Source organism: Manacus candei, unplaced genomic scaffold, assembly GCF_025592945.1.
Source record: "Manacus candei isolate 608988 ecotype Guabito, Panama unplaced genomic scaffold, ASM2559294v1 h1tg000015l, whole genome shotgun sequence".
Lineage (NCBI taxonomy): Eukaryota > Metazoa > Chordata > Aves > Passeriformes > Pipridae > Manacus > Manacus candei.
Window position 1 is genome coordinate 22985335 of NW_026138063.1, and position 18148 is coordinate 23003482.

General features: G+C 44.6%; 1 protein-coding gene across 9 annotated transcripts in view; it reads left to right on the forward strand.

Annotated features, from left to right (window-relative positions):
* Nucleotides 1–18148, forward strand: part of DGKD (diacylglycerol kinase delta) — a 58920-nt gene that overhangs the window by 16068 nt on the left and 24704 nt on the right. For 5 of the 9 annotated variants that reach the window (XR_007903685.1, XR_007903686.1, XM_051782373.1 and 2 more), the window contains exons 4-9: nucleotides 13929–14033; nucleotides 14827–14959; nucleotides 15503–15609; nucleotides 16141–16266; nucleotides 17301–17403; nucleotides 17918–18080. Coding sequence is in view for 7 of the 9 variants with exons in the window: in XM_051782373.1 (XP_051638333.1) it covers nucleotides 13929–14033; nucleotides 14827–14959; nucleotides 15503–15609; nucleotides 16141–16266; nucleotides 17301–17403; nucleotides 17918–18080 (737 nt within the window). In the remaining 2 variants the exon portion in view is untranslated. Of the gene's footprint in view, nucleotides 1–3635; nucleotides 4062–4354; nucleotides 4512–6448; nucleotides 7222–13928; nucleotides 14034–14826; nucleotides 14960–15502; nucleotides 15610–16140; nucleotides 16267–17300; nucleotides 17404–17917; nucleotides 18081–18148 lie in introns of those variants that run through there. The other 4 variants (XM_051782379.1, XM_051782376.1, XM_051782377.1 and 1 more) reach the window with 4 other exon arrangements.

An 18148-nucleotide genomic window follows, 5' to 3' on the forward strand; every position in this document is an offset into this window, starting at 1 on the left:
TGTGCTATATATAGTGGGAAAGCAAAAGGAGGAACAGAAAGAAATAGCACAGAAATAACTGTGGAATTGGTTCAGGATACTTGTTAGATGTGAAATGTGTACCAGGTATTTGCAGTCTGGAGATGTGGTGGTATCCCTGCTTTATTTTCTCCAGGCTCAGGAAGTAGGAGGAAAAATTATTATATTTCTGAGGTGCAGGTGTTCTTCAAGCTCCGTTTTGAGGGGAGTCCCTGGTGTGCAGAAAAAAGCCATTAACATCAGCCATGCAGGCTGAGTGTCAGGTCTTGGTGTGAGTTTTGGAATTGAGCAGCAGTAACCTCCATGCAGCCCCTGAAGGGCTCAGGAGGGAGGAGGATGTGGAGAAGGGAGGCAGTGCTGCTCTGAGGAAGGGGAAGGGGGAGTAGTCCAGGTGGAGGGAGGAAGCTGACCCTACAGGATGGTAACCAAGGCTGAGCAGTGTGCCTTGTGCTGCAGCAGGAGGGACCTGCTGCTTTAAACATCTGCCAAAGGCCATCTCTGTTGTGTAGCTGTAGCTTTTGGCTTTGCAGTGCCTGTGGAAAGCAGCTATGGCACCCACCCTGTGTCCAGATAAAACCCCAATACTTCCCAAAGCTTGAAAATACTTTCTACATCCATAACTGGACAGGTAGGAGCCCTGATAGTAAATATTGATATCAGTTGTCAACGTGTGAGCACAGAGAGGATTCTGTAGTGATTTCAGTAGGGGATACGTTTTCAAGAATGGGAAGTTACTTACCTGTTAATAAAGCATTTTATCTTGGATCTTGCTTCAGTTTTCTCAGATATAAATAAAGACTGATGTTTCAGGTAAGTGTACTGTTACTGTTTTGCTTGTTGGTATAGTTGGGAGAGATCTAATCTCCCTCAGGAACACTGTGTTTAGGGATGGAAGGAAGTAGTGTGTTTGCTCTCTCAGATTGCCCCATCCAAGTCCAACAGTGAAGAGTTATTTCCAAGACTCTGGTATCAGGCTCTGCCAGTCCCTGCCTTCCCTAGTGTGTAAAAGTACAGGGTTACCATGAAACTCAAGGAGCAGGTACAGTCTGCACTGGCTCCAGCTGAGCACTGTATCATGGGGCTCGGGTAAACTTCAGGAAAAACATGTTTCCTCTTAATTTCTGTTTACTCTTTGTATCATGGCTTACAGAGGGGCTTGACTGTGGTTTACTGTGAGCTCTGAAAATCCTTAGAAGATCAGAAGGTGGCCTGGTGTTGCTGCTGTTGGCTCTGCCACATCGCTGCTGTCAGTGCTTTGGATACCTTGCAGTCATGCAGTTTTCTGTTGATTTTCTTTGAGAGCACTCTGTTTCCCCTCTGTATTTCCCCGGCTTGGTTCCTCTCTAAAATTCAGAATTCTTTGATGCATTTTTTTCCCCTGTTTCAAATCGGTGGGACACATGATTTGAGTTTTTCTCCTAAACTGAAAGCATGCAGCACTTGGTGTTGTATAGCAGAGTTTTAGATGGCCTGGTTTTCTTTTTGGTTTTCTGTTTTCTTCAATGGAAAGTGGTAGTTTGGGATTTATGAAAGAGTGGTTTCTTTCTGAGGAAACTCAGCCTCTCTCCAGGCATCTCTACTGCTTAATGTATAGATTCTACAGGTCAGGTTGCATGAGTGACACCCCTAAGGTACTGACAGAGGAAGTGGGAGACAAAAACACCAGATAAAGCACTTAGAGGAGAATGTGTATTTAAAACAAAGAGGTAATAAGGGCTGACCAGTCAGAAGAGAAATTGGTGTCCGGGCAGTGAGGAGCATGAGGAGGCAGCATCAGGAGAGAAGAATACCAGAGCAAGAGCCAGCAAAGGTTATGCTGCATACATAGAGGAATAAGGTTGAAAAATAGCTGCCAGTAAACCTTTTGCATAGGACATGCCTGACAGGTAATTTGTTTGCTGTCAGCAGGCAGGGGAGTGAGAGAAGTGAGTTTTAAGACATAGACCTGTTCCTCTAAGAAGAAGAGTGTGTAATAACTAATTCCACTGTTGTTTACTTAGTTGATCCTGCATAGATTTCCTCAGTAAGTGTATCCTGTTTGCAGTGGGGATAGTTTTCTGGACTGCTACCTGGAGTTAATGGATGGATGACTACAGAATGGGCTGGGAGCGTGTGATTGGGGCATCTTTGACTTAAGATGTTGTACAACTGTGTCCCCTGAGGTGTAAGAAAAAGCTTTATGTTTAACTGTTGTTCCTTTATGTCAGTTAGTGTGGCTGCAGAGGTATTTAGCAGGAAGCCTCTGGGAACAAATTTTACAGCAGCTCCATGCCAGACCTCTCTTCTCTCATTAGGCCAAAAGGTGTGGTATTTGCTGATTCTGTCATATTTCTGCCACTTCTGTCCTTCAGAGTCAGCTGTCTACAAGGTAAATTCTTTTGGGATGTGTTGGCTGTAAGTGAAGGGGGTTTCCACCTGTGATCCTTCAGGATGTGGTGCCTAGATCTCTCACCAGTGCATTTTCCTAGGGTTGCTGTCTTGCACAGGGCCTTAGAGAAGATCTGCTGTGGTACAAACTCAATGAAAACTGTGTTGTCCTGGTAGCTCAAGACCCTTTATTTCAAAGAGAGCAATCAACTTTTAGCCTGGATTCTTGCCATCAGTGTGTGCTACATTTGTACTCATTATGGAATAGAATCATCAGCATTGTATGGCTGAGGGCAAAGCCTGACCTTGATTTCTGAGCAGAGCTTTCTCAGCAATACCCTCAAAACCTCTCATGATTTCTAAAGAGCAGATGATTTGGGATCACACTGGGTGTGTTGAGTCTTCCCAGTGAGACTTCAGCTCTTTCCATGAACGTTTTTTCTTGGACAGTGCAGCTTTGCAGTAACATGATTTGGTAAGACACCCACTTAATGGACTAGCCTGCAGCTGTGCTAGGAGCATTAAAGCAAAGTATGCAGTGAGGATGGGTTCCATACTGTAACCTGGAATAGTGTTTTCTCTAGAACATGCCAGCAAGCCCGGCTTTTACTGATCTCTCTCTCAAAATGACTCTTTACTTATGTCGTGAACCTGATCCATCCAATACGACCCTTATCCCTTTTCCCCTACAATGCTCATGAGGTTTGGGGGACACCAATCACTCTTGCCTGGTGCTCAGGTCAACACTTTGCGTCCACAGCTGCCCCCACAAGAGTTGTTGAAAAGACTTTGGCCCAGTTTTGTAAGTGTGTGTGGTGAACAAATTCTTCCTCCTCAGATCAGCTTGTGGGCTGAAGATCTGCTCTTTTCTAGAAGGTGCCAGCTGAGTTAAACCTGCTGCCTTCAGTGCAGTTGGCACGGTTGATGGAGTGAGTCCTTATCACTTCATTGACCCTTTCCTGCCTCGTGGAATATGTATATTTGTATAAAGATAAAATATGTGTTCTTTAATACTAGTAAAAAACACCTGTCGTCATCAGGAGAGAGCCTGGAAAGGACATCACGTCTTTCCAGGTACAGATTTTGTATTCCAGTATGATTCTCACATGGTGGTTTTATAAGTTTTCCAATTATTGCTGCCAAATGGTGGTGTGGACTTTCACCCTCATTCACAAAATATGAGTCACAGCATTCGCTCTTGTCCCCTCTGATTGAAAGCTTTGAGATTCCATAGGAGCCTCTGTGGAGAGAGAGTTGTGTGTAGTTTGGTTTCTTCTTTCTGGTGGTGGAAGCTGATGGTGTAGTGGAAGAGCCATGCTGGTGACCCCTCCTCCATAGTTAAAGGCTCTGCACTAGAAGAGGTGGAGCTTGAGCTCCTGAGCTCCTGTAAACCCTTTTCTGTTGGGAAGTACCTCTCAGCTCAGCCGCAGACAGGAAACAGCATATTATTCCAGTCAGCGCCTGCCTCTCCACTGTACTGCCGGCAGAAGAAAACTTAGCCCAGCTCCTCCTTAAGCAGCCAGCTAATCAGCTTGTGGCCAGTGGAACTCAGCTCAGAGGGACTGACCACAGATGAGACAAATGCCAGTCATTGCACGTCAGGCACTCTGGTTAGGCTTTTCCTGAGGGACTGGGCTGCTCTGGACGCTGGTGTAGAGGACGACTGAACGTGAAAGGTAAGAGCAGGATTCTGAGTTTCCTGGACTGAGCACTGGGAAACGTGGCTCTTGTGCCAGCATAACAGATCGTCAGGAGCTCAGGCGCTTTGGAATATGTTTGCTACAAGCTCTTACTGTTCAGGTGTTCCCTCCTGAGGGGATTTATGCAGATGAGTTCTCCAGAACAGGGCTAAAGGGAAATGTGCCTGTGGTGCTGTTGGAAGTGCTGCACCCATCAGTTAAGAAATTCTGTTTATTAACTGATGATTCACCCTGACCAATGTCCCAGGAGAGAGGAAGCATTGAGATTAGAGTAATACCTCTACTCCAGAGCACTTGTGTGACTGGAGGCGACGGTGGTTGTGGTAGGTTGAGGAACAGGGAGTTGCTGGTGCTGGTGAAGGAGAGTGTGCTGTCATCTCTGAGAAGCAGTATGGATGTAGTTCTCCAGCTGTACAGAAGCCTGAGGTGTGCTACAATTTTATTTTATTATAACCTTGTTACTTAGTCCTGACTTTCCAGCAGCAAAGTTGCCAGTTTCTGTCTTGTGGAGTTGTACCTTACTATCTGATCTCCTCTAGACTGTATTTTTGCTCTACTGTCCCAGGGATTATTGATGCTGTGGAGAAATAGCATGAGTCCTCATTTTGGGGGAATGAACCGTTCCTAAGAACAGGGGGCAGAGTGCTTGAACTTCAACAAAAGATTGAAGTGCTGAGGGTACTTCCTGGTGGGGAGAGTATGTTGTTATTGTCTGCAGATTCACTCACAATGAAGTGAAAGTGCCTTTGCCTCTTCATGATTTTCTCTCAAGTTGAATTATTTGTATTAGTGCTTTTAAGTGAAAATAAATCCTTTTTAGCAGAGAAGGCAGTGAAGTCTTCTCTGAAGAGTTTGGTTTTGAAAGAGTAATTAGAGTTGCTGAAGCTACAGAAAGTTTGCCACTCACGTGTAGCACAGGAGCTGCGTGCCTGTAACACACTGCTGGAACAAGGGGGACCCACATCAGAGGTTATTTGTGCTGATTTGAAATACAAGCTTCAGGAAAGAGCATGTGACTTATTTTTATGAGGAGAAAGAATATTAGAACTTTTGTTACAAGCCGTTTGCAGAAAGTCAGACGTGGACTTTGAGCTTGGGCTGATAGAGACTGGGGAAATCTGCGTGGTTTGACACTTGCACAGATTCCCTGAACTGCCCCGAGTGGCCTCTGAAAACATGAGATCGAACATATGCTGCAGGGAGTCACTGGGCTTCCTAGCAAGGGAGAGGATCTTCCTCCCCTGCTTCCTCAGCATGGGCTGAGGGACCAAAGGGAAGGCACCAGCTCTCAGCACTGGGCACAAAGAGTGGCTAATCTGGGGACAGAGGGACACAGGGGAGTCACGAGGTGTCCAGAATCCTCACACAGTCATGGATTGCCCTAGTAGAGTTTGGAAAATGGAAAGATTAGAGAAGAGGGACTTGTGGACAGGGTGGTTCTTTCTTCCATGTTTGTAAACTCTCCTCTCTAAGCCAGGCAAAATTAGAGCATACATTGGAAATTCGGGTTTTGCTGGGGGTTGTTGTCTTTTCCACACCCATGTGTGTACACGTTCAGGAATTGTACACTCTCTACTAGTGTTCCTACTCTGTTTGTATTGGCAGCTGTCAGAATTTCCTTTATAAGCAGCTGAAAATATGAGTAGACCCATATACTGCCGTGTCCAGAGTCACTCTGCTGGTTTTCCCCCTCCCTTCATTAAGTGCATTTCAATCCCCATTTCCTGTCAAAACTGCTGCAGTTTCAAAATACTTTGCTATTTTAGTAGTTTGTAATCCAGACTTCAGTGCAGTTTTTTCTCCTTGAGAAACGGCCCTTTGGTAAACAGACCATTCTGAGTCACTGCTGGTCAGTGAAAACAGTCATTTAAAATCCTTTCATGTCAAGGATTTTTGGGACTCTTAATCCAGCCTCCTGTGGGAGCTGGTCATTAGTCTGCTGTCACAAAAGAAGGAAAAATCTGCAGAAAAACCATCGAAGAGAGGATAAACATGGAAGAAGAGTTAAAAAGTCTGAAGAAGTTGCTGTGGGTGGAGAGATCTGGCGATTGCTACTGTACATTACAGAATGACCTGAAAATATACAGGAGGTTTTGAGAAAGATGAAGTTACTGTGAGAGGAAGAGGTCAGACTGAGCTTTATGTGTTTTACTGTGGGACAGGACAGACAGGGAGCTGGCAAGTGAAGGCGACTGTTTGTGAAGAGCTTTTGTTTCCTTAGAGGGAAGTTTTCTGCTTTGAAATTAGTGTCTGCCCTTGTGCCTGAACACTGGGAGCTTTTGTTTGATAATCTCTCTGCAACTGCATCTTCTCCCCTTCCAGGTGAGACACAAAAGCAGAACAACCTGTCGTGGGCAGGAGGTCCTTTGAGAACATGTTTAGTTTTACATGGGAGCTTCTCTAGAAGGAAGACTCCTTTTTATGGAGGGAGAGGCTTGCTAACATTACTGACAGAAATGCAGCCTCCCTACTTGTAGTTCTTGTGATAGTGTGTGAAACAGGACTTGTCTTTGCCTGGTGACCTGGTGTGGAAAGCTCCTGGATTCATCAAGCTGTTGAAAGGGGCTCATTTCCTTTTGTGCTAGCTACCAGCCTCCTTTCAGCACAGCTGAGCTTAGGGGGCTGTGAGGAGCTGTTCCTAACAATGAACTGTCAGTCACAGGTCATCTTCCTCCTGTGGACAAGATCTTTTATTGCCCAGTGCTGTGATTTATTAGCTGCAAACCTTGCTGTGTGTGAGCCCAGTGAGACAGCAGCTCCACCACTGGGCAGCACTGACCTGCCCTCTGTTCTTCATGGGTTTGCTTCTGAGTGAGTAGGGAGGTTTCTCTGAAATATCCTTTACCTTCCCAGATGGGCTGCCCTTTCTGGACAGGATGCTTCTGTTTAGAAACTCTTCCTGGAAGGGCTGTGTGCTCTGGAAAACAGGTGAAGGGATGCATCTGCTGCATGGGATGGAGGTGCGTGGATATGGAGCTGCTCTGGCACTTGGCACGGCAACCATTTCAGATCCCATTGGATGCTGCTCCATCCATGGACATCTCTAGTGATTCATAGGCCCAAATTACCAGGATAGTTTGCATTTCTTACCTGCTGACAGTGGCAAGGACCTTGCACGCTCTGGTTTTGACATCTGGTAAGCGGTTGCGAAAGTCCTAAAATCCTCTCCTTGTCTGTGTTCCTCTTACCAATTGCCAAGAGCAGGAATGTGCCTTGTTTAGGAACAGTTTCCAGAAGCATGTAGGAATGTGACCCTGGTATGAGAGATGATAATTTTCCCAGGGAATGCTCTGTCTGGTCTGATTTCCCACTGCAGCATGGGGGAAGATAGGGACTGGGAGAAGTCCCAGATGGAGGGTCAGCACGAGTTGAGCTTGACCTGTGGGCACAGCATAATGACGTGAGTGCCAGTGCTCAGAGATGCACTGGTGCCCTGGCAGAGGAGTTACAGACTGCCAGATGCTTTAGCCTAATGGTGTAAAAGTGGTCCTAGAGAGACCACAACACTCGCTGGTACCTGTTTTCCTATGGAAATGAGCTGTCCTGGATTTTACAGATTGAAAGTGAAGGTAAAACAGTTATGTGGAAAGTGGGGGTAAAATACCCAGTATATTGTGAACAAAGATTTGGGCACTTTGGGCTTTGAGGAAAATCTTGTTATTGCTATTTAAAAAAAAAAAAAAAGGAAAGGAATTTGGCACAACTATAAGAACATTAATAACTTATTTTATTTGGTGGAGAGTTTCCATAGGTAGAAGATGGTCATTCAGCAGGAAATTAAGATCTCACATTATAAAAATAAATACAAAACTGGTGTGTTTCTCCAGAGTTACATGAAAAGCTGCTTTTTTTGTTCCTGTAGCATCCAGGTTTTGGGGGGAGAGAATCAGTGCAATTCTACAAAGCTCTAAGTGAGCTCTGCAGTGAGTTAATGGGACTGAATTTGTTGGCAAAACTGGGTGAAAGCTGAATTGCAAAGCAGAAGAGGGATATTGTCTGTGGAGGAAGGCAAGGCTCAGTCCCCCATGAGTCTAAGCATTGATACTCGTATTATTTCTCCCTTTCAATCTGTGGAAACCTACTGAAGTCATACTGATGTGCTGTCTAAGGCTCTGCTGTGCGAATTCAGCAATCGTGTTTGAAACATAGAGTGACTTTACTGGTTTGTGAATCTTGCTGGTTGAACACAGGGAGGTGTTTTACTGTACTCCAGTGTTCATTTCACTGCTGCTGCCTCTGGAATAGGAGCTGACGTGGAGAAGTGGCTGGGTCCTCATTACAATCTCACCCAGTTTTTCTTCCTGAGTTTCGGGGCTCTTAGGACACCAAGAGCAAACTCCACTGTACGAAGCAAACATAGCAGTTGGCTCTGTTTCCCCACCTTTGCCATACGTGATAAGCTGAAGGTTTTGCAGCTTTTAAATTTTTAGTTGCTGGGTCTTTTGAACTCCAGAAATTCCTGTTGTCTCTGTGCTCCAGTCATCAACTGGAATAATGTGGGATCGGATCTCTTTGGGGCATTTATGGCTAGCACCTTTGAACATAAGTCTATATTTGAACAGGATATGAGTAAAAGGAAGCAGTCAGAACGAGCAGGTGTTCTCATACACCCGCTTTTGGGCACTCTGAGAAATGTATCACATCAGGAAAACTGTATTTAGCAAAGCTGTGTGTCCCCCCGTCCCATCTCCCCCACAGCATTTCTTCTGCCAGCTCCATGATTGGGCCAGTGTGATCTTAACTTGCTTTGCCATCTTTTGTGGTCACCAAGCTCAGCAGATCTACTCTGATAACTCACAGTCCCAGGGCATGCCTGGCCAGACTGTCACTTTATTGCTGAGAAGTTTGTGGGCAGCCAGAAAATGCTGCAAGAGGAAGTGAGCAGGGGTGATAAAGTTGTCTTGTGTGGCAGCAAGACCAGAAAATGAAGTTTATGCTCCAACTGTTGTGTGGGGGAAGGTTGCTCAGTACAGCAAAACAGCAAAGGGTGAAGTAAAATTTGGTCTAATATAGGAGTTTTTTGGACTGCCTTTCTAATCCGATTATTCACAGCTGTTCATCGGGGAAGGACATCCAGGGACATCAGTCCATTTTTAGAACGTGAAATGGGGAATTTTCTTTGGTTGGCTGTGTTCTTTGCCAGCTGGCTGGATTTGAAATGTCAGTAAAGTGGTGTTAGTTTTGGACAGAGGAGTGTGGGTCAACATGAGAGGTGATGGGGGTTAACAGCTGGTAAGAGGGCATGTGCCATGTCAGGGAGAGACAGACAAGATAAAGCTGAATTTGAAGTGTCAGGGGAGCATTGGTATTTGCATAAGAGAGCCAATGAAGGCATGGCTGTTTTCAGATTCAGGGTTTTTTAGATTTAGAGTGAGCAAGCCTGAAAATGGAGAGTTTCTCTAATAGACTTGAGCTGATTCATCTGCAAAGGGGGGCACACAACTGCCTGCAAAGGGGTGACCTGCTGGGGAGCTGATTGTCACCCTCATTTCTGCAAAAGATATTTCCAGGGTTTCATATTCAGTTTGTAGTTAACCTGTGCCCTAATTTGAAATGTCTTTAAGCCTTCCTGCCATTCCCACCCATCCTTATGGCTTTCTAGGACTTATTAAAGGATTCAAAGATTTTTTTTTCCCCCATGACTGTGGAGCTGTTTTTCTGGTCAGGATTAGGCCTCAGTCATGTCACCATGTGGTGAGCTCTGGGTATCCAGTTCCTCCTAAGAATTGAAATCTAAAGAACCACACCCAAAAGTTCAGTAGCATTTAGGATCAAAAAAGTATGTTAGTTTTTAATATTCCCTTTTTAGGAAGAACACACACTTTTAATTTGCGTAATTGCTCATATCGAGATAAAATTCTGAGCTGTTTCAGGACAGGAACACTCAGAGTTCTGCCAATCCCCAAATGTATGAGATCATAAATAAATCTGAAGACTTTTTATTGTGGGGTTTTTTTTACTCCTAGCAAGGCAGCCTTCATCCTAACTCAAAAGCAATCAGGTCGTTGTTTTCATGCTCTCCGTTTATATGAGAACAAGAGGTCACTAGATGACATTACTGCTTTGTAAATTTAGAACAAATAAAAGGAAATGCTACTTCACCTAGTGCGTCGTCATCCTGTGGAATATACTGTTCCAGGATGTTAGTCAAGAGCTGTAGCCGGAACACAGAAAAATAGCTGGACTGGGCTGGTTTGTAGCCACATTTGCCAACAGGGATAACCAAGCCTCATGTTCCGCAGCGCCGGCTCATCGCAGCTGCAGCTGGGAGCCAGCTCCCTGGTTGGGAAAGGACAGCTTTCCAGGGGGAGGGTTGCTTTTAAGATGACAAGAATCACTTTATATTTTTGGGTGTGAGGTGTAGATGGCTCCTGGCTATTGTCTGGGCAGCGCAGTGTCCGTAACAGCCTCTGTCCCTCTGTCAGTGGCCTTCGGCAGGTGGGTGTCTGGAGCTGAAATTACTGCCTCAAGTAGAGGGAGGTAAAAGTGGTAGGAGGAATGTTTTCCTTTCCCTGGGAGTGAGAGCCTCTTTCTGTTGCTCAGGACAGTGCAGTGGCTCTCCTGCTCTACGTCAACCTGTGCAGGTGAGAGCCTGGCAGCTACTGCGGTGCAGGGAAGGCAGGAGTGTCCTGTGCTCCCAGGGTACCTGGGTTGGCTGTGCAGGGAAGGCAGGAGTGTCCTGTGCTTCCAGGGTACCTGGGTTGGCTGTGCAGGGAAGGCAGGAGTGTCCTGTGCTCCCAGGGTACCTGGGTTGGCTGTGCAGGGAAGGCAGGAGTGTCCTGTGCTCCCAGGGTACCTGGGCTGGCTGGGCTGTGTGTGAGGTGTGTGAAGGGCTGTTGAACCACTCTGTGAAGGAAGTGTCCCTGTTAACATGTTTCTGGATTCCTAATTATCCCCATTAAAATGTTTGACTGTAACACCACTGCATGTTAATCAGGAAAACAGATCTGTATGGTTTCTTCATTTCCCCAAAGAACTGGTGCACTAGTTACCTTAAAATCTTATCAGTCCTTCACAGTGAAGCCTGGATTGTCCCGATTTGTCCTTCTTAGGAGTGAGGTTTGAGATTTTATTCTTTTATTTCCCATCTCTGGTGATACCAATAAATTGCAATGCAAATGTTGCTTTAGAACTGACTAAATGTATCCTGCAGTTACATTTTATTTGCAGTTTTGTTACACAATAGACCCTTTATTTTAGTTCTGTGACTCTTCATCTGGATGATTCATGTATGAAAATCTTTTAATCTCATTACTTATCCTCTTGTCTTACGAACTTTGTTCTTTGAACAGAGGATTGTCTAACACTGAATGTGGGTTTTTTTATGATGATGCAGTAGGTGACTTAAGAAGGGATTAGTTGTTTTCTATACTGGATGGTCTCTCCAGTGATCCAGTAACTCAGTAGCCTCAGAAATTAATTCTTCTCAACAGTATCTGCATTTCTGTATTTTATGCCAATATTTTAAATTTCATGTCTTCCAATGTGATTAAAAACTATGCTATAATTTGCATTTTCCTTTCTCCCCTGCTCCTCCCCCCCCCAAAGGCAGAAAAATAGGAAAGGGGACAGCACTGAGTAGGAGCTGTGGAGTTGTTTTTCCCCAGTGCTCAAGAGCCAGTGGCTTGATGAAAGAGCTGGTGGTTCCTTACCACACCTGGCTGCTTTGAAAGCAGTGAGAGGTCCTTGGATACTTCATCCTGGGGTGTTTGGACTTTACATATGGTACTGTTGTGCATATGCAGTTATAGATGTTCCTGGGTTTGGTGCCAGAAAAAAGGCAGGCGCAGTGCTCTCTGAACAAATTAGTTGAACTTGGTTTTACTTCCAGAGAAAAAGCTGCTTCCTCTTAGCAGGACTCAGAGATGCCCCTTGTTCTTTTCTAACTTCATGCTGATTTTTGCATCAGTGTTTCACGCTCTGTAAAAACTTTCTCTAAGGTAACCATTCCTCCATAGCAGAGTTTTTGATGGAAATGCATTTAACTACTCACTTCTCCGCCTACCCAAGTAAGAAGAAACATTCCTGTGATTACCTTCTTTGGGAATAAATTTTATCAGAGCTGGAATTGTTTAAATGAAGGTGAGGGAAGAGAGAAGGAATTTTTTCAAAGTTTTATTTTTGGAATAGCGTAAATATTTATTTCTGTTTGCTTACAGCTGATACAGATCAGGTCATTTTGTCCAAGATAGAATGGTCCAAATGCCAGAACTGTGTTTCTAATATGAATGGCCAGTTCCTGCTTTGAAAAGGGATTTAGCCCCTTTCACTACCCGTTTAATGTGTCTGTAGCACCCTTTTCTAGGCATTGGTCATACCTTTGAGTCAGGTTGATGTTATTGCAGGTGAATGCTGCAGAAATAGAGATTGAAAATTGAAGATCTTAAAATAAAGCAGAAATTTCCAGGTATATCTCTTTTGTTGACACTACATCCACATTTCTTGGCACATGCTCTGAGGCACTTCAGCATCAACTAAAAGTTTGATGTTCAACTTCAGAGGCTTTTATTTTTAATCTGTTTTATGAATGATAATGAGAGAAGTGAGAAACAGAATGGAAATAAATAGGGGTCACACATTGGGGTGATATGTGTGGGTGTTTGTGTTCATTAACAGAACTTTGGCTGCATAGTTGGGCCTCATCAAATTGGCCCAAACCAAGTTTATTTTAATCCATTCTTTGAGATGCTAGGGTACAATTTGCTGGAAAAGCATATTATGTAGGCAAATTTTTTCATGTACAAAATGTAGAGGAGTGCAGGAAAGGAAAAAAGGAAATTTTTAGAGTTGACATAAAAGGGAGCCTTTTGATTTTTGCTGGTGGTGCTCAACCTTACGCAGCTTTTCCTACATCCAGGTCTTGCAAACACTTCAGCAGTGGTCTAACTTAAGAAGTCAGTTTGATGGAAAGCAGTTGGAGGTGCCAATGAGATACCTACAAAGTGGGGAAGAAAGGCTTTTGTCTTAGGAAGAATAAGTGTTGATTTCTCTCAGGGCTGGAGCCCAGGGGACTGGGCAGCCCCGAGGACAGCTGCCATGGTCCTCTGAAGAGCTTTATTTCTCTCTGCTGCCGCCGTGTGACTGAAGGAGAGGGACTGGTGGCAGGGGAACAGGGACCTGCTGCCTTCCTGTGCAGAGGGGAGCGTGGCCCCCTGCATACCCTCTGCTCTGTGTTAAAACACTGTTTAACACAGGGCAGCTAATGCTGGGAATTAACCCAGGACAGAAACACATTGAAGACAGGATTTTTAGAGGGAGGCAAGCTCACCACAGCCTCCAGCTGCTAGGGGAATATTTGTTGGAATATCTTTCAGGTAATAAACATAGAAGGAAACATGAGGGTTCAAAATACAGTGATTGCTCTTCTAGATTACTTATTTTGTTCTATTCCCCCCTCCTCCCTCCCTTCTTGTCATGATGAAACAGATTTTTAGTATGATATTATAAAGTATGTTATCTGATTGATTAATTGCTAGAAACTGATATATTATACTATTAACAAAATGTTTCAACGTTGTTGCCAATTTAAAACCACTTATGCAAGGTCTGCAATCCTACTGCTCTGTGCTTGATTTGTGCTAGGTGGTTATTTGGGTGTGAGAGATTTCTTTACTCAGTTCAGTACTGGGAATGACAGCTCAAATCTCTGTGGTTCTGTACATTTAGGAAGGAATTAGAGTATGTTATGGTGGAAGAGAAACATGGCTGAAAGGTGCAAATAAGTTCTGTTGTGCAGCTCCCTGCCTCTGAAAATAGCTTCAGTAGCTGAACTAGTGACAGGGTATCTCTTGCTGTCTCTCACTGATGTGCCCAGAATACACACTCCTCATTTTCTCTCTTCAGATTATCACTCCATGTCGGAAGCTTATCCTTTGTGCTGATAACAGAAAAGAGATGGAAGATTGGATTGCAGCACTGAAGACTGTACAAAACCGTGAACATTTTGAGGTAACAGGAAAATGTGTTCCATTGTACTCTGTGTCTCATCTGCTCATGCACAGCTTGTTTGAGATTGCAGTCAGCTTCCACTGAAGTCAATATAAGTCATTTCGTTAACTACAGTGGGTGGTAATAGTGTTAGGCCTTCTGTAAAACTGATCCCAAATACACTGAAGTGATTCTCAAAAGAATATTTGTGGCTTTGTATGTGCTCCCTTGGTAACCTTGATAGCACTTTCCAGAGTAGGGGTAGGTTATGAAACACAGTTCCCCTCCCATTATCTTTTCACTCTTCAGTTATCCTCCCTGTCCTAATTCCCATCTCGCCTGTTTGGTATTGTGCCTGCTTCAGTGCATCTGCCTGCTTCCTGGGGCTGGAGTGAGGCCAGCACTGCCACCAAGAGAAGCTGTCTTCTGTTTTACCCACTCTGATCTTGCCTCCTTTATGCTGGCACAAGCACCCTCTGCTACGCAATAAACCACATTGGGGAACTGATCTTGCTGAAAACTTAATCCAGCAAAAAATGGGGATAAATTCTCCAGAAGATAAATTCTCCAGTTCATTTGCCTACATACACTTGTAGTGAGGCAAGGATGAGAGGTGGGACAGGAGCAGGAAATCTCTTTGGATTTGAAGACCTTCTGGAGTTACTGCTAGTGTGTATAAACTGCACACGACCTACTCTTCCCTGGTAGAAAAGTGTTCTGTTTCTTCCTTTTCTGACTGCTTTGTGCAAGTCTTTGAGGAAAAAAGTCTTGTTGGTTCTCTTTAGACTCTGCTGTAACCCATTTGTGCTGTTAGTCTACCCAGTACAGCATGGACCATTTCTCAGGGATGCACAACTGGTACGCCTGCTCGCACGCCCGGCCCACCTACTGCAACGTGTGCCGGGAGGCGCTGTCCGGGGTCACCTCGCACGGGCTGTCCTGTGAGGGTAGGTCTGCTCCCTCTCCTACTTTTATTGCTACTGTTCCCAGAGACCCAAATACTGCCTTCCCTTATTAAAGTCCTGCCCCTGCAGCGAGCTGATAACACACTTCTGAGGTAGCAGGCGGAGTATGCGTAAGAATACTCCTGTTCATTAAAAAAATTCTGTTTGTAAGAACGTCCTTGTTAAATGTGTGCATGCCAGGAGGTTGTTCTTTCTCAGCTCGGGCTTAGCAGATGTATATGGCTGTGCACAGCTCATGCTTCCAGTGTGAATGAGGTGGCACCCACACTGTGCAAAAGGATGGAGGAGTGTATGACTGTATAAATCATGTCAGATTTAACAGGGCAGTAACTGAGCTTTGTACAAGCAACTGGCAAAAGTGACAAGGCAAGAATTTTTTATAGCTAGATCCTCATTCTCAGAACACTTAGAGCTGATTGTTTTGGCAGTGCTAACGAGGGTAAAGCTATTTCTTCAGGAGCTATTTACACACCTTCACATTAGACTTTTGAGGAAGGATTAATATGTCCTTCTCTTCCTCCACAGTGTGCAAGTTTAAAGCTCACAAGCGCTGTGCTGTGCGGGCAACCAACAACTGCAAGTGGACAACTCTGGCCTCCATTGGGAAAGATATCATTGAGGATGAAGATGGGGTAGGTGTTAGCCTGGACTATTGCAGCCTTACTTTGATATGGAAGCACTGGCCCTGTAAAAAGCTCTTTAGTTTTTCTTTCACTACATAAACAGCAGATTCTGCCTTTATGTGGGAAGGGCCTCTAGGGCATGAGATTCTGTGTGAAAAGTTTGACCAGGGTATCAAGGACTCTAATAGGAAGAAACTCCTGCTATGGACTGGGGAATTGAAGGTTAAATAATTGGAGACACAGGAAACTTGGTCTGAGTTTTGGCAAAACAAAAGTAAATGAGTGTTTGGAACAGCACCTTAGCATATGATGCAAGTCAGTGTTTCCTGGGTAGCCTGGGGTGAGTCACCTGGACTCTGTGCATGATGTAAAATGCCAGAATTGGTCCTCAGGTGTTTTCTAGAAACTACCTCTCCTCTTCCTAAACAGTGCATATGAAGACTTGCTTCTTTGTCTGTCTCAGAGCCGCTGTGCCACCTGCCCCTTTAGTTTGCCCTCTGCTAAGTCCATATTGCTCCTGTCCCTCTGTGCCGTTTGCAGATCTCGATGCCACATCAGTGGCTGGAGGGGAACCTGCCCGTGAGTGCCAAATGCACCGTGTGTGATAAAACCTGTGGCAGTGTCCTGCGTTTGCAAGACTGGCGCTGCCTGTGGTGCAAAGCCATGGTGAGTTATCATTTCAGTAAGGGACAGTCCTTGGTCAGCTCTGGGCTGTGTTCTTTTAGTGACATTTACTCAAAACGAAATCTCTAACTGTGCTGTCATGTCCTTCATTTGCCATGAAGGGCTTTATTGTTCTGCAAGAGATAGAAATTTAATTGTGCTGAAAAGTGTCACTATGATGCATAAAAGTAACCTGAAATAAGTACCTGGCTTCTCTACAAGCTCAATTTATTTTGAGAGTGAGCTTTCATAGAAGAATCTAATTACACTAGATATGAATCAATGCTTCAGGGATGGAATATGTTGGATTTTAAGGAGGCATTGTTTGTTATTTCTACAAGTTGGAAAGGTACAACAAACTGTAAAGAATGCTCAGCTGTTTTAATAATAGCAGTTTCCCTTCCACTGCAGTAGATTTCTCTCGCCTGACCACTGCAGTGGTGCAGATCTTGCTGTGTTTCCAGTTGTCTGTAATACTAGTCAGAGAAGTATCACAAAATAAGCGTTTAGAATGGGGGCTCAAACCACAAGCAAACCCTCTGTCTTGCAGCCCTGGTGTACCAGAAATTACTGGAGTGCCCTGCTCTACTTTGTATTTCCTTTCTTGGGGGGCTTCATTAATCTCTTCTTCTCTTATGTCCCTCATGGTTTCCTGCTTTGTTTTTTGCTTTCTTGTTTTCTTGAGTTCCCAGCTTTTTCTTTTGTTTCTACTCTGTATCTCTCAGCTGAGGCTGGGATTTTGAAAGCAGAATGCCTGAAGGCTCCTAAAGTCTCAGAATGTGTTACCTGGTCCTCTCAGCACTCAAAATGCTGGCCTCACAAATTCAAATGGCAAACTACATACTAATGAAAGGAGGACAATTAGAAGAAGACTGATTCTTAAAATAACTTTTATCAATAAATTTATCAATTGACATTTCCTGGTCATTTCACCCCCACCACCTTTCTTTGGTCTTACAACCTCTTGTTGGGTGGCTTTAGGAGTTACACCACAGTGCCTGAGAGGGTCTGAATTACTTTTTTGGTGGTGTTTCCAGGTACACACAGCATGTAAAGAGTTGCTGCCAAACAAGTGCCCTCTTGGGCTGTGCAAAGTGTCTGTCATTCCCCCTACTGCTCTGAACAGCATTGATTCAGATGGTAAGTACTGCGAGTAAGTAGCTCTTGTTTCTCTTCCTCTCAGTCACAGTCCCTTCAGCTGACACTGTTAATGCCAGGCTCTGTCAGCTGAAAATTCTGCTTTTGGTGTTGCTGAAATTCCCAACTGGAAGCCATTGCTGAGTGAACTGTTTGCTTTGCTTTTGCACTCAGTTTATCACCCTGTAATGTCGGTGTTTGCTGAGCTGCAGCTGGTGAAGTTTATTGAGAATAACGATATTGCAGAAGCAGTTTGGGAAGGTTGGGGAAGCTGAAAATTTTGGCATACTGCTAGGAGATAAGTGTGATACTTGGCAATATGAGGTGTGGTTCATGCTGGATTCAGGGCTGTGCACGTTTGGCATTTGCCCAGTGAGTGCCATAAGCACAAGGCAAGTATTAGCTGCTTCATAGCTGGGCTGGGCTGTGGAGTGTTGGTATTTTTCTCTGTCCATCTCCACGGACAGCTTCACATTTCTTGGCTTTTCCTCCCTCTCCCTTCCCTTTTCCCCAACAGGTTTCTGGAAAGCTACTTGTCCCCCTTCTTGCACAAGTCCTTTGTTGGTCTTTGTCAACTCAAAGAGTGGAGACAACCAAGGTGTAAAATTTCTACGAAGATTCAAACAGCTGCTGAATCCAGCCCAGGTCTTTGACCTCATGAATGGAGGACCTCACCTGGGGTAGGCAGATATTCTGTAGAAACACACATTCCTTGTAAATACCAGAGAAGTACAAGGGATTTCTTTGG